Source organism: Heterodontus francisci, chromosome 46, assembly GCF_036365525.1.
Source record: "Heterodontus francisci isolate sHetFra1 chromosome 46, sHetFra1.hap1, whole genome shotgun sequence".
Taxonomy (NCBI): domain Eukaryota; kingdom Metazoa; phylum Chordata; class Chondrichthyes; order Heterodontiformes; family Heterodontidae; genus Heterodontus; species Heterodontus francisci.
The window spans coordinates 14,885,793-14,901,571 of NC_090416.1; the positions used below are offsets into that span (position 1 = coordinate 14,885,793).

The 15,779-nt window shown below is 42.9% G+C and overlaps 1 protein-coding gene across 1 annotated transcript; it reads left to right on the forward strand.

The window, feature by feature from the left end:
* The first annotated feature begins 5,669 nt into the window (after nt 1-5,669).
* On the forward strand, nt 5,670-13,995 carry LOC137356749 (Ig heavy chain Mem5-like). The gene is made up of 6 exons (XM_068022484.1): nt 5,670-5,792; nt 6,694-7,032; nt 7,136-7,441; nt 11,381-11,500; nt 11,647-11,705; nt 13,318-13,995. Exons 1-6 carry the CDS (start codon nt 5,750-5,752, stop codon nt 13,360-13,362), a joined length of 912 nt encoding a protein of 303 aa, XP_067878585.1. The 5' UTR covers nt 5,670-5,749; the 3' UTR covers nt 13,363-13,995.
* The last annotated feature ends 1,784 nt before the right edge of the window (nt 13,996-15,779 follow it).

Below are 15,779 nucleotides of genomic sequence, written 5' to 3' on the forward strand. Positions count from 1 at the left end.
CCTCATAGCTAAACTTCTCCAGTCCTGGCAACGTCCTCGTAAATCTCCTCTGCACCCTTTCCAGTGGAATCACGTCTTTCCTGTATTGTGGTGACCAGAACTGTACGCAGTAATCAAGCTGCAGCATGTGGGAGCTCCTGGATGCCAATGTGATCCAGGGAAAACAGGTCTGCAGTAAGTATTTGTGGCTCAAAGAGCTTCGGCTCAGTTATTGCACTGGAGTCCGAGCTGCAGACACTGCGACACATCAGGGAGGGGGAACGTTTCCTGGACAATTTGTACAAGGAGGCGGTCACACCCCTTCGGATAGGGTCTTCTGATTTGGTCAGTGGTCAGGAACAGGAGAATGTGGCTGCAACTGAGGCAGGTAAAGGGATCCAGAAAGCAAGAATGCAGGAGCCTCAGCCTTTGCGATTGTCCAACAGGTTTGAGGTTCTTTTCGCTTGTTTGGATGAGAGTGGGGGCTGTGGGTGGATGAGCAACCTGATCATGGAACCATGGTATAGGAAGCCATTCAAGTGAAGGGAGAAGAAAAGGAATGTAGTGGTGTAGTGGATAGTATAGTTAGGGGGATTGACGCTGTTCTTTGCAGCAAAGAGCAAGAGTCCAGATGGTTGTTTTGCCTGCCCGATGCCAGGTTTCAGGACATCTGCTCAGGGCTTGAGAGAGAAACCTACAGTGGGAAGGGGAGGATCTAGTCTTCGTGGTCCAGGTAGGTACCAACAACATAGTCAGGACAAGCAAAGAGGTTCTGTAAAGTCAGTATGAGGAACTAGGCACCAAATTCAGAACCAGAACCTCAAAGGTAGTAATCTCTGGACTATTACTTGAGTCACGTGCAAATTGGCATAGGGCAAATAATATTAGAGAAATTAATGCGTTGCTCAAAGACTGATGTGGTAGAAGTGGGTTCTGGTTCGTGGGGCACTGGCACCAGCACTGGGAAAAGGGGTGGCTGCACCGTTGGGACGGTCTACACCTGAATCATGCTGGAGACGGTGTTCCAGCGAGCCGCATATCTGGGGAAGTAGATAGGGTTTTAAACTGAATAGTAGCGGCAAGGGATCAAATTTGTGAAGATATGGTCAATCAAGGAGTAGAGACAAGGCAAGAGAGAAAGATATGAATATGGGAACTGATAAACAGACTGTGACAGGAAGAGACCAAGCGTACAAATCTAAGAGTAAATCAACAGATAAGGCTGGAGGTTACAAAAATAATAAAAGGACAAAACTGAAAGCTCTGTATCTGAATGCACGTAGCAATCGAAACAAAACTGATGAACAGTGCAAGTAGGAATAAATAAGTATGATCTGATAGCAATTACAGTGACATGGCTGCAGGATGACATAGATTGGGACCTGAATATTAAAGGTGACGTGACATTGCGGAAGGACAGGAAGCTAGGAAAGGGTGGAGGGGTAGCTCTGTTAATTAATGATGGCATTAGCGCAATAGAGAGGGATGACCTAAGTTCAGGAGACCAGGATGTAGAAGCAGTTTGGGTAGAGATGAGAAATCCTAAAGGCAAGAAGTTCACTTGTGGGAGTGGCGTACAGGCCACCTAACACTAACCACACTGTGGGACGGGGTATAAAGGAAGAAATAATGGCAACGATAATTATGGGGGATTTTAACTTATATATAGACTTTAAAAATCAGATAGGCCGAGGAAGGTTAGGTGAGCAGTACATAGAATGTTTTCGGGATAATTTCTTAGTACAATACGTTCTGGAGCCAACCAGAGAGCGGGCTATACTAGACCTAATATTGTGCAACGAGGTAGGATTAATTAATGACCTCATAGTTAAGGCATCCCTGGGTAGCAGCGATCATAATATGATTAAATTTTACATTCAGTTTGAGGGAGAAAAGGGTGGGTCCAAGACTAGTATTTTAAGCTCAAATAGGGCAATTATAAGGGAATGAAAAGAGTGCTAGCTAAAGTGAAGTGGCAAATTAGGTTGAGGGATAGGTTAATAGAGATACAATGGCAGACATTTAAGGGGCTATTTCAGAATACGCAGAATAGATACATTTCAACGGAAAGAAAAATTTTCAGGGTGGGACTCGCCATCCGTGGTTAACGAATGATATGCCACAGGAATCTGTGCTGGGGACTCAACCTTTTACAATTGACATAAATGACTTAGATGAAGAGACTGAAGGTATGGTTGCTAAATTTTCTGATGATGCAAAGATAGGTGGGAAAGTAAGTTGCGAAGAGGACATAAGGGGGCTACAAAGGGATATGGATAGTTTATGTGAGTGGGAAAAGAGCTGGAAAATGGAGTATGATGTGGGAAAGTGGGACATTTTCCACCTTAGCAAGAAGAATAAAAAAGAAGCATATTATCTTTAGTTAATGATAGCATCAAACTTAATGAAAAAGCCTATATTTGCACAAAGATGGGAGGCATTTCAGAAGATTGGACAGAATATAAAAAACAGCAAAGAATGACTAAAAGAGTGATAAGGAAAGTAAAATTCGAATACGAGAGAAAGCTAGCTGGAAATATAAAGGCATGTAAGTTAGAGTTTCTATAGATATTTAAAAAGAAAAGAGTTAACAAAGTGAACGTTGGTCCTATAGAAAGTGAGCCTGGGGAAATAATAATGGATAATAAGGAGTTGGCAGATGAATTGAACAGATATTTTGCATTGGTCTTCACTGCAAGTATCATCCCAGTATTAGCTGTAAGTCAGGAAATGGAAGGGAGGGAGGAACTCAAGAAAATTACAATCACCAGGAAAGTGGTACTGAACAAATTGTTAGAGCTGCGGTCTGACAAGTCACCGGGTCCTGATGGACCTCATCCTAGGGTGTTAAAAAGTAGCTAGTGAGACAGTAGATGCGTTGGTTTTAATTTTCTAAAATTCCCTAGATTCTGGGAAGGTTCCTTTAGATTGGAAAATAGCCAATGTAACTCCTTTATTCAAAAAGAGAGGGAGAGTGAAAGCAGGAAACTGCAGGCCAGTTAGTTTAACATCTGTCATAGGGAAAATGTTAAAAGATATTACTAAAGACGTTATAGAAGGGCATTTCGAAAGCTTCAACGCAATCAGGCAGAGTCAACATGGATTTGTGAAAGGCAAATCATGTTTAACCAATTTATTGGAGTTTTTTGAGGGAGTTACATGTGCTGTGGATAAAGGGGAACTAGTGGATGTATTGTACTTAGATTTCCAGAAGGCATTTGTTAAAGTGCCACATCAAAGGTTCTTACAGATAATAAAAGCTCATGGATGGAAGATTGGATAGCTAACAGGAAACAGAGAGTAAGCATAAATGGGCCATTTTCTGGTTGGAAAGATGTAACGAATGATATGTCACAGGGATCTGTGCTGGGGACTCAACCTTTTACAATTGATATAAATGACTTAGATGAAGAGACCGAAGGTATGGTTGCTAAAGTTTCTGATGATGCAAAGATAGGTAGGAAAGTAAGTTGTGAAGAGGATATAAGGGGGCCACAAAGGGATTATGGACAGTTTATGTGAGTGGGAAAACACCTGGAAAATGGAGTAAATGTGGGAAAGTGGGGAATTTTCCACCTTAGCAGGAAGAATAAAAAAGAAGCATATTATCATTAGTTAATGATAGTATCAAACTTAAAGAAAAAGCCGATATTTTCACAAAGATGGGAGGCATTTCAGAAGATTGGACCGAAAATAAAAAACAACAAAGAATGACTAAAAGATTGATAAGAAAAGTAAAATTCGAATACGAGAGAAAGCTAGCTGGAAATATAAAGGCATGTAAGTAAGAGTTTCTATAGATATTTAGGAAGAATGATAAAAAAGCATATTATCTAAATGGTGAGAGATTGCAGAGCTCTGAGATGCAGAGGGATCGGGTGACCCAGTGCATGACTCGCAAAAGGTTAGTATGCAGGTACAGCACGTAATTAGGAAAGCTAATAGAATGTTATCGTTTATCGTGTGGAGAGTTGAATACAAAAGTAGGAAGGTCATGCTTCAGCTATACCGGGCATTGGTGAGACCACATCTGGAGTACTGTGTACAGTATTGGTCTCCTTATTTAAGGAAGGTGTAAATGCGTTGGAGGCAGTACAGAGAAGGCTTGCTAGACTAATACCTGGAGTCGGCGAGTTGTTGTACGAGGAAAGATTGGACGGGCTAGGCTTGTATCCGCTGGAATTTAGGAGAATAAGAGGCGACTTGATTGAAACATATCAGATCCTGAGGGGTCTTGACAGGGTGGATGTTGAAAGGATGTTTCCCCTTGTGGCAGAATCTAGAACTAGGGGTCACTGTTTAAGAATAACGGGTAGCCCATTTAAGACAGAGATGAGGCGAATTTTGTTCTCTCAGAGGGTCGTGAGTCTTTGCAACTCTCTTCCTCAAAAGGCGGTGGAAGCAGACGTTTTGAATATTTCTAAGGTAGAGATAGATAGATAGAGTCTTGATAAGAAAGGATGGAAGGTTATCGGGGGATAGGTGGAAATGTGGAGTAATGAGTTCAAGCATGAACTTATTGAATGGCGGAGCAGCTCGAGGGCCGAGTGGCCTACTCCTGCTCCTAATTCGTATGTTCGTATGTTCTTAAGCGGTGGACTAGATTTGGCAGTGAGGTATTCGGTCCGTTAATTTTATTTATCTGGAGTCACTTGTGTGAACAGTTGAATATCTGAATGGTTCCGGACGTTAAAGAAGGGGGATTATATACAGCACTAAGCTGAATGTAGTTAACTCCAGTCTCGTGAACTTTCGGGTCTTTGTTTAGTGGTTACTCCTGAACCAAGTACAATTAAAACAGAAATGCATATAGTGAAATAATTCGTTTGCTCTCATTAATGTTGGCACTCCTCTTTCTCCAAAGGTCAGTCAGTTCTAGTTCTCAAGTCTGTTTCTTGCGCTGTCCTGGAGCTTTATCTGTTTCTGTTTTACATTATTAAACCTTCCTCATTGTCTCTGAGTTCTCCATCCCTCAAACCTGTGCTCGGCCCTGTTACAGATCAGTCTTAATGGATGCTATCCACTGTTGTCTAACAGTAGGGAAGATATTCCCACTTGTGGTGCAGACAAAACTAGGGGCTAAAAATGTCAGTAATAAATCCAATTGCGAATTCAGGAGAAATTTGTTTACCCAGAGAGTGGTGAGAATGTGGAACGCGCTACCACAGGGAGTGGTTGAGGTGAATAGCAGAGATGCATTTAAGAGGAAGCTGGGGAAACAGATGAGGGAGAAAGGAATAGAAGGACATGCTGGTAAGGTGAAATGAAGATGGGTGGGAGGAAACCGTGTGGAGTGGAAACACAGCATGGACCCGAGGTCCAAATGGCTGCTTCTGTACTGTTTATTTCGCGTCATTTCCTTGATAAAGGGCCAGTTCACATTTCCTGATAGTTATAACATCTCAGTTGTGATATCATCTTTGTTAATCTTTATTGCGCCTCTATATCCTTTCTATAATGTGGAGACCAGAACTGTGCACTGTAACTCCAAATGTGCTGTAACTAATATGAGTGGAAAGTGGGTCTTTTTGTAAAACAGATACTATATGTGTACGTGTCAGCACTCGACCTTGTAAAAACAGGAAAACCACAGAGAGCTGTCTACCTCCGCACTATTTACCAGCCCAGTCGTGCATTTATTAATAAACACAGAGGCCAATTTTCGCAATCCGCTCTTAATTTCACACCTCCTATGCACGAATCTAACTAGAGCAATTTACCAGTGAGTTACTGGCCGGTAGCTCAGCGACCACCATCTGGGTCACGGACAATGAGCTTCCTCGGTGTCTGCGCTTTGTCCCATCTCATCCAAGGTGAGATATCCTGACATATTCTGTTAGAGTGGAGAAGCGTTTGGATAGAGTAAATAAGAAGGGTTTAGATACGATAAGGAGAAACTGCTTCCACATTCAGGAGAGTCGGTAACCAGAGGAAACAAATTTAAAATAATTAGTAAAAGAACCGGAGCTGGCGATGTGGGAAATCGTTTTAACACAGCAGGTTGTTGTGATCTGGAACGCGCTGCCTGAAAAAAACGGTGGAAGCAGATTCAACAGTAACTTTCAAAAGGGGAATTGGAGAAATATTGGAAGGCGAAACGTTGGAAGGGGGGGGGGGGGGGGGTGGTGTGCGGGAAATTTGCAGGGCTCTGGGGGAAAGGGCAGTGGAGAGTGAGGACTAATTGGATAGCTCTTTCAAAGGGCCGGGACAGACGTGATGGGTCGAATTGGCCTCTTTCTGCCATTTGTGATTCGTTTAGATGTAATTGAGCGCGCAATTGTAATCTGTTCAAAAAGTTGAAAACTATGTTCTCCAGTCAATGACGATACAGCGACATGGAATTGTATCGAACACTGGTGAATGAAATTAATCCAAAACTGAATTTCCTCCTGGGAGATGAGGGAAATCATAGCTGGAAAATGTAGCTTTGAAACAGGCTCTTTAAATCTCAACTTCAGACAGTTTCCATGTTCCTCCCCAGTGAGAAAACTAGATTTGGCGGTGAATGGACTCGGTCTGTGACTTTAGAAAGTGAGGCTAAAAAGGGCGCAGCCAACACGGCGGGCGTATAGTTACCCAGGACTTTCATTGTGCGTGGGGCCTCCGATTTCCCGACATCCGCTCCGGCGCAAATTTAAATTTTTTGGTATCTTGGCCAAAGGTTGTGTTCACGGGTCCATAACCTGACGTGAATATGTTTTGTCTCCTGTTCAGTTGTTGTCTCTCAGACCGTCTTGACCCAGTCTCCGCCGATTCAAACAGTCCCTGTGGGAAGCCGTGTTAAACTGAATTGCCACACCAAGAGCTTAGCAACTGGCTATGTCTTCTGGTACAGACAGCAGCACTGGAGGGACATGCAGATCGTTTACAAAGTCCGCCAATACGGCTTGGCAGATGGAAGGTTTTCCGGTGAGGTTGATGATAATTCGGGTAATTATGCTCTGGTGATTTCAAATGTAGAGAGAAATGATTCTGGGATGTATTACTGTGCAACCCGCAATTACCAGAACATGGCCCGAATATTTGCAAATGGCTCCACGCTGGTGGTTACAGGTAAATCTTCACATCTATTTCATTAAGTTGTACATTTACACAACAATTAAATTGTGTCTTTTAAAACTGTTAATCTGGGTGCCGTTTTATTTCCCCAATTTAGAGGGTCCCCCGACGATGATTCTCTTAACTCCGCCGCCGGCTGAAATTTCCTCCATGGAAAGGGTCCCATTGATGTGTTTTGTAAGAGGCCTGTCTCCCCATTCCCTTCCCATCCGCTGGAATGTTTCCGGACGGGTTACCGAGGGAAAAACCGATTCTGGGACAATAGACGAGGAAGGGACATACATTACCAGGAGTCACATCAGCGTCCCAGCAGAAACTTGGAGCAGCGGCATTGTCTGTACTTGCACTGTTCAAATCAACTCTACAGAGAATCCTATCAGTGAAAGTGTCTCATCTCAGAGAGGTAACTATTAACAGTGACCCTTTACTAATGTATTTAATGCTGATGTGAGACTTAATTGTTAGCAATGTCGCTTTGTAAATTAAAAGTCTCTCCTTTTCTCTGTGTCTATGTGTAATTATCTCATCATTTTCCTCTCTCCCCAAAGTCTCATTAATACAGTGTTTAGCTTTCTGAATTTTTAGGTCCATCTGTCTAGTTGGGACGTACATGTAAGGCGGGAACAAAAGCATTTTGACTCGTCGGAAATTAAAATTGGAAAATAAAACTTCCATTTCCAGTTTCCCACTTTGTCCCTTGATGCCTGCATGTCATTACCTGTATTACATCGAATTTCCAGCACAGAAACGGGCCTTTCGGCCCATCTGCTCCATGCCAGTGTTTCTGCTCTACACGAGCTTCCTCCCACCCTTCTTTATATCACCCTATCAGCATATCCTTCTAATCCTTTCTCTCTCATGTGTTTATCCAGATTCCCCGAAATACATCTCTTCTATTCACCTCAGCCACTCCTTGTGGCAGTGAGTTCAACAATCGAGGTGCCATTACATTCCTGGGTGTATTCTATAGGCCACTGTCTAGTGGGAGAGATATAAAGGAACAAATTTATAAGGAAATAACAGAGAGGTGCAAAAACTATAAAGTTATTATAATGGCAGACTTTATCCTAATATAGACTGGGATAGTAACAATGTAAAGTGCAGAGAGGGCGAAGAGTTTTACAGTGTGTTCAGGAGAATTGTTTATATCAATATGTTTCCAGTACAGCCAGGAAGGAGGCACTTCTGGACTTGGTTCTGGGAATGATGTGGGGCAAGTGGATTCGTTGTCAGTTGGGGACCGTGATCATAATATCACAAGGTTTAATTTAGCTATGGAAAAGGGCAAGGAGAAATCCAGGGTGAAAAGAATTAAATGGAGGAGGGCAAATTCAATGTGGTGAGAATAGATATGAGCCAAATCGCAAATTGGCAGGAAAAACTGCAATGGAACGATAAGCTGCCTTCAAAGAGGAGACGGTTCATGTACAGTGTAGGTAGATTTGCACGAGGGGGAAGGTAGGACAAACAAATCCAGAGTTCCTTGCATGACGACAGTGGGAGACATCAAAACAAAACGGGAAAAGAATGTATACAATTGAGAAGCAGGCTGAATGTAGAAAGTTGAGAGGGGAAGTGAGAAAGGAAATAAGGAAAGTAAAGAAAGAACATGAGAAGAGAATGGCAGCTAAAAAGTGGAATCCAAAAGTCTTCTATATATAAACAGAAAAAGGGTGGGAAAGAAGGAGTGGGGCCTATTACGGACCAAAAAGGTGATTCATGCATGGAGGCAGAGGGCATGGTTGAGATGCTAAATGAATACTTGCCCCACTCGTGGAGAAAACGAAGGTAATTGAGACAGTGGATGGGCTGAAAAATTGATAAAACGCTATTATTATATAGGTTGGCTGAACGTAAAGCTGATAAATCACCAGGACCAGATGAGGATTTTTTAAATTCTTCCATGGGATGTGGGTGTCACTGGCATGGCTAGCATTTCTTGCACATCCCTAATTGCCCTTGAACTGAGTGGTTTGTTGGGCCATTTCAGAGGGCAGTTCAGAGTGAAACACATCATTGTGGGTCTGGGGTCACATATAGTGCAGGCCTCGTAAGAATGGCAGGTTTCCGGCCTCAGGACCTGAGTGACCCAAATGGGTTTTAGGACATTTGAAGAGAGTTTCTTGCAGCATTACTGGTAATAGTTTTCAATTCTAGATTTTTTTATTGATTAATTGAATATGAATTCCACCAGCAGCTGTGGTGGGATTTCAGCCCGTGGGCCCAGGGCACTAGCCTGGGCCTCTAGAGTACTAGTCCAGTGACATTACCATAACGTCACCATCTACCCCAAAATGCACCCTAGGATATTGATGGAAGTAAGGGTGGAAATTGCAGAGGCACTGGCCATAATCTTCCAATTCTCCTTAGATACAGTGGTGGCACCAGAGGACTGTAGAATTGCATAAGTTACGCCCTTGTTCAAAGATGGGCATCAGGATAAGCCTAGCAACCACAGGCCGGTCAGTTCAACCTCGGTGGTGGGGAAGCGTCGAGAAACGTTAACTTGGGACAAAATTAATAGTCACTTAGACAAATGTCGATTAATTAACGAAAGCTAGCACAGAGTTGTTAAGGGCAAATCGTGTTTAACCAACTTGCTTGGGTTTTTTGATGAGGTAACAGAGAGGGTTGATGCGGGTAATGCAGTTGATGTGGTTCACATGGACTTGCAAAATGCATTTGATAAAGTGCCCAATAACAGTCTTGTCAGCAAAGTTAGAGTCCATGGAATAAAAGGGACATTGGCAGCATGGACACAAAATTGGTTGATTGGCAGGAAACAGAGAGTAGTCATGAACCGTTGTTTTTTGGACTGGAGGTAGATTTATAGTGGGGTTCTCCAGGGTCGGTATTAGGATCACTGCTGTTCATGATCTGTAGTAATGACCTGGACTTTGGTGTACAGGGCACAATTGCAAAATTTGTGGATGACACAAAACTTGGAAGCATTGTGAACTGTGAGGAAATTGAAAAACTTCAAGAGGGATTAGGCAGATGGTGGAATGTTTGGACACGTGGCAGATGAATTTTAAAGCAGAGAAGCATGAAGTGATTCATCCATTCTGTCACTTCCTCAACAAAGCTCTATTATATCTGTTAAACATGACCACACTTTCACAACTCACTGAGGCTGCCTTTAACTGTTTAGTTTTTAGTTTTTTTAGAGATACAGCACTGAAACAGGCCCTTCGGCCCACCGAGTCTGTGCCGACCATCAAACACCCATTTATACTAATCCTACACTAATTCCATATTCCTACCACATCCCCACCTGTCCCTATATTTCCCTACCACCTACACTAGGGGCAATTGCTAATGGCCAATTTACCTATCAACCTGCAAGTCTTTGGTTTAGAAATGTTCCCTATTTTCATGGCGTTTATCTGCGCCACTGATGAAAGACTAACTGGTTTATAGTTACCCAATGAGTTCTTCATTCTGTCTTAGACGGATGGTTTGGTGGACAAAGGTTTGCTAGGGTGGATGAGGAGGCCACATACTGCATGGAAAATAGGAGTCTAAATAGGATGAAGGAGGACAGGGATCTAGGAGTACAGATGCACACATCGCTAAAAGCAGCGATCTATCTATCTATCTATCTATCTATCTATCTATCTATCTATCTATCTATCTATCATCTTTATCTATCCACTTATCTATCTATCTCTCTATCTATAATCTCTCTCTCTATCCATCTCTCTCTATATATGTGTATTCCTCTATCTATCTCTATTTATGCATCTATGTATCAATCTCTATCTATAACTATCTATCTATTTATCTTCTCTTTCCACAGATGCTGCCAGGCCTGCTGAGTGATTCCAACATTTCTTGTTTTTGTTTCAGATTTCCAGCATCCGCAGTATTTTGCTTTTATTTATCTATTTATCTATCTCTCGATACATCTATCTCCCTAGCTATCTCTATCTTTGCATCTATCTCTATCTATCTATCCATCTAGCTCCAGCCCTACACCACTTTATTTAACTATCTTCCCTTTCTCTCTCTCTGTATCTCTCTATCTATAGTTATCTATCGCTCTTTCTAGCTCTCCCTCTCTCTATCGATCAATACCTCTATCACTCTCTATCTCTATCGCACTCGCTCTATCTATCCTCAGCTTTGTAAGTGCGTTCCACTTTTCTAATGACTTTCAGCAACTTCATAAAAATGGCTCTGCGGATGTGGGTGACCCTGTCAAGGCTGGCATTGATGCTGCAGGCTAGCTGTCCTGAGTAGGCGGTGACGGGGTCTCCTTGAATCTTCTGCAAGAGCCAAAAGACTTGGGTTACAGGATTTCTTTTTCAATAATTTTTTTTCTCTTTATTTTCCTCTTCAGAGTCTGTACTACACCCCCCCTGCGGTTTACCGATTTATGGGAGTTTGTCGGCGGCGGTCCTTCTCCTTCTCGGGATGGTTGTGTTCACCGCGGGAAGAAGCTGCAGGAAGCGGCAGTCAGGTACCAATTGTCGGGAGGCGCTGTAACTCTGCGGCGCTCTCAAACCATCCATTTATTATTATGTTATTTGCTCTTTACACGTTAGCGGACTGGTTCAGTGTGAAATGTGGACATTTAGACTCAGTTTAAGTTTCTCTTTCTATCAGGCAACATGAACAGTGATGAGGAACTGCCGGATTCCAGACCACGTGCACAAGAAAAGGAGGTAAATATGAATGGAATTGTTGCTTCGCGCGTGCAGATACCTTTCACTGATATTCAATCCAAGGTTTGACATTCATAGTTACTGGCAGATGAGTCTAGAAACTTCGCATAACAAGGGGTGGAGTCTTAAAATTCGAGCCAGGCCGATCAGGGGTGATGTCAGGAAGCACTTCTTCACACAAAGGGGAGTGGAAATCTGGAATTCTCTCTTCCCAAAAAGCTGTCGAGGCTGGGGCTCAATTGAAAAGGTCGACATTGACAGTGATAGTTTTTTGTTGGGTAAGGGGATTAAGGGTTACAGAATCAAGGTGAGTAGATGGAAGGAAGATATAGATCAGGCATGATCTAATGGCTCCTTCTGTACCCCGATGATTGTGTGAAGGAAGGGCAGTGAATGTTATCTATATGGACTTCAGTAAAGACTTTGACAAGGTCCCTCATGGCAGACTGGTACAAAAGGTGAAGTCACACGGGATCAGAGGGGGGCTGGCAAGATGGATGCAGAACTGGCTCGGTCTTAGAAGACCGAGGGTAGCAGTGGAAGGGTGTTTTTCTGAATGGAGGGATGTGACTAGTGGTGTTCCACAGGGATCAGTGCTGGGACCTTTGCTGTTTGTAGTATATATAAACGATTTGGAGGAAAATGTAGCTGGTCTGATTAGTAAGTTTGCGGATGACAAAGGTTGGTGGAGTTGTGGACAGTGATGAGGATTGTCAGAGGATACAGCAGGTTATAGATCGGTTGGAGACTTGGGTGGAGAAATGGCAGCTGGAGTTTAATCCGGACAAATGTGAGGTAATGCATTTTGGAAGGTCTAATGCAGGTGAGAAGTATACAGTAGATGGCAGAACCCTTAGGAGTATTGACAGGCAGAGAGATCTGGGCATACAGGTCCACAGGTCACTGAAAGTGGCAATGCAGGTGGAAAAGGTAGTCAAGAAGGCATACGGCATGCTTGCCTTCATCGGTCGGGGCATAGAGTATAAAAATTGGCAAGTCATGCTGCAGCTGTACAGAACCTTAGTTAGGCCACACTTAGAATATTGCGTGCAATTCTGGTCGCCACACTACCAGAAGGACGTGGAGGCTTTGGAGACGGTATTGAAGAGGTTTACCAGGATGTTGCCTGGTCTGGAGGGCATTAGCTATGAGGAGAGGTTGGATAAACTCGGATTGTTTTCACTTGAACGACGGAGGTGGAGGGGCGACATGATAGAGGTTTACAAAGTTATAAGTGGCATGGACAGAGTGGATAGTCAGAAGCTTTTTCCCAGGGTGGAAGAGTCAGTTACTAGGGGAAATAGGTGAGAGGGGCAAAGTTTAGAGGGGATTTGCGAGGCAAGTTCTTTACACAGAAGGTGGTGAGTGCCTGGAACTTGTTGCCGGAGAAGGTGGTGGAAGCAGGTATCATAGAGACGTTTAAGAGTCATCTTGACAAATACATGAATAGGATCGGAATCGAGGGATACGGATCCCGGAAGTGCAGAAGGTTTTAGTTTAGGCAGGCATCAAGATCGGCGCAGGCTTGGAGGGCCGAATGGCCTGTTCCTGTGCTGTACTGTTCTTTGTTCTTTGTGTGGATCATGTTAACAGTTTCTGCTTTCTCTCACAGACTCTTTATGCTCGTTTGGCGTTGAATGCGGATCCCACACTCTGATCAGACAGGAAACGGAATGCTCAAAGTCTGCTTCCCAGATATGACGTGTGTAGAAAGTTTCCTCTGTTTTGCCCTCATTTCGATGACAACCTGGAGATGTGAACCCTTGTAAGAGGCTGCGATCTCAAGTTCTGTAACCGACTTAATGCATTGAATCAGTAATTAACTATCAGTCAGATGAGAGACTGAGCAACACAGGACCAATACATCACCGACTGGAGAGTCTGAACGGCTGACAGAAGCAGCGCACTTCTGAAAATGGAAATTTAAGCTTTCAATTCAATCTCGACATGTTTCTTCTTGCTCGTGTTAGCATTTTTAGCTTGTTAATTGCGCATCTTTGGATAGCACGTGAGCAGGACGTAATTGAAATAACATTTATAATCCATCAGTGTCCAAATTACAACTGCAATAAAACAGATTTGAATCCTGAGCAATGCGATTGGGATTGCAGCTGTTTAATCGTTCAGCCCAGCTGTCTCTTTTTGGCCAATTTACACTACACCTTTATAGAGCAAATTCGTGCGGTTTCAAAGAGGGGGATAATGCTGACCAGAATGATACCAGACCTGCAAGTTTATAACTGTCACGGAAGATTGAACAGACTGGGGTTCTTTTCTTAGAAAAGAGAAGGCCGAGGGGTGACCTGACAGAGGTCTTTAAAATTCTAAAATTATTTGATATTGTGAACGTAGACTGGAGCTAGAGGGAATCAATAAAATCGTCACTAATAAATCCAATGGGGAATTCAGGAGAAAATTCTTTCCCCAGAGAGCAGTGAGAATGTGGAACTCGCTACCACAGGGAGTGGTTGAGGTGAATAGCAAAGATGCATTTAAGGGGAAGCTGGATAAACACATGAGGGAGAAAGGAATAGAAGGATATGTTGATATGGTGAGATGAAGAGGCGGTGGGAGGAGGCACGTGTGAAGCAGAAGCAGTTAGAAGGAGTAGTTGGGCCGAATGGCTTGTTTTCTGTACTGTAAATAATTTTTAACTTTGTAAAGCAGAACAAACGAGTAGAGCCTGAATCCCTTAATACCCTTTCCCAACATAAGATGAAATGGACACCAGCCTGAAAATCATTTTTGGTGAGAGAGTTCCAGATTTCCACTCCCCTTTGTGTGAAGAAGTGCTTCCTGACATCATCCCTGAACAGCTTGGCTCTAGTTTTAAGGTTCTGCCCCCCGTGTTCTGGACTCCCCCCACCAGGGAAAATAGTTTCTCTCTATCTACCCTGTCAACTCAGTTAATCAGCTTAAACCCCTCAATCAGATCACCCCTTGATATTCTTTTCTCGATTGAATACAAGTCTAGTCTTTGCAACTTGTCCTTATATTTTAACCCCGTTTGCCCCAATATCGTCCGGATGAATTTAGATCCACTTTATATAACCATGCAATACAATCTAACCTCACATTTAAAAAAAACTCGATTGTTAAGAGTTCATTCAAATCCTCAAGAGATTTATTGGGCAGTTTCTGGGAGATGGATATTGATAGAGCCTTTGCCTGGAAATGTTTCTACTGCTCCTGAAACTCATCGTGTTGTATCTGCTGATTCTAGAGTAATCAGAACGGGAAGACTTAGACTGATCTGACTATGATGGGTAAAGCACGATAACCACACATGGTGTAATCCTGTGCAAAGCTGGGATTAGTAAAATAGCAACCGGAGACGGAAAAAGACCAAACTCCATTTGGATCACCTTCTCCCATCCAGCTCGCCACATTATACATCGATAATGCGGTTGCCATGGCAATGCATCTCTGTTAATGAGTCCACAACAGACATGAGGCAAGGGAGGCCCCAGTGGTGGAGAGTTTTGCAACCCTAGCTCCAAAGTCACCTGTTCTTCTCAAACACACTACACTCACCATATGTCTCTGATATGTAGTCATGAAATTACACAAAAAGCAAAACACACCATCCACAGGTAAAATGGAAGCAAACACAGTTTCCTGCAGCTCTGCCCGTATTGCCCTCCTGCTGTGTTTTTATGCTGTAAATGAATAAGCCTATCACATCCCAGACAAGGAATCTCGCCACTAACAGTATCTCAATCCAGGACCAATACTGTCTGTTCAACAGGAATTGACGTTTATCGTAATGACATTTAATTATAAGCTAATTATCGATTAACTCTGGTGCACAATTTATTTTATTTACAAACAGGCGTTCGTCAAAAATCACAATCCTGTCAGTGACTGGAGCTACAGGATCAGCAGAAAAGCCTCAGAGAAAACTCAAACAGGAAAAGCCCTGATTCTTTGCTTAAATGTTTTTCACACTTGAATTACACTAACACAGTAAAGCATCCTTAACAATCCTGAAAACTCATTATTTTACATTTAACAAAAACAGCCGGACAGTCTTTGTAAACCCTGGCCAGTGCATAGAGACAGGTTTAGGTATTT

What these genes read in the sequence shown, in the direction of transcription:
- LOC137356749 (XM_068022484.1), top strand. Translation starts at nt 5,750, where the DNA reads ATGAGCTTCCTCGGTGTCTGCGCTTTGTCCCATCTCATCCAAG. An exon ending in AAGTGTCTCATCTCAGAGAG is followed by an intron (nt 7,442 to 11,380) that starts GTAACTATTAAC and finishes TTTCCTCTTCAG; the next exon opens with AGTCTGTACTACACCCCCCC. An exon ending in CACGTGCACAAGAAAAGGAG is followed by an intron (nt 11,706 to 13,317) that starts GTAAATATGAAT and finishes TTTCTCTCACAG; the next exon opens with ACTCTTTATGCTCGTTTGGC.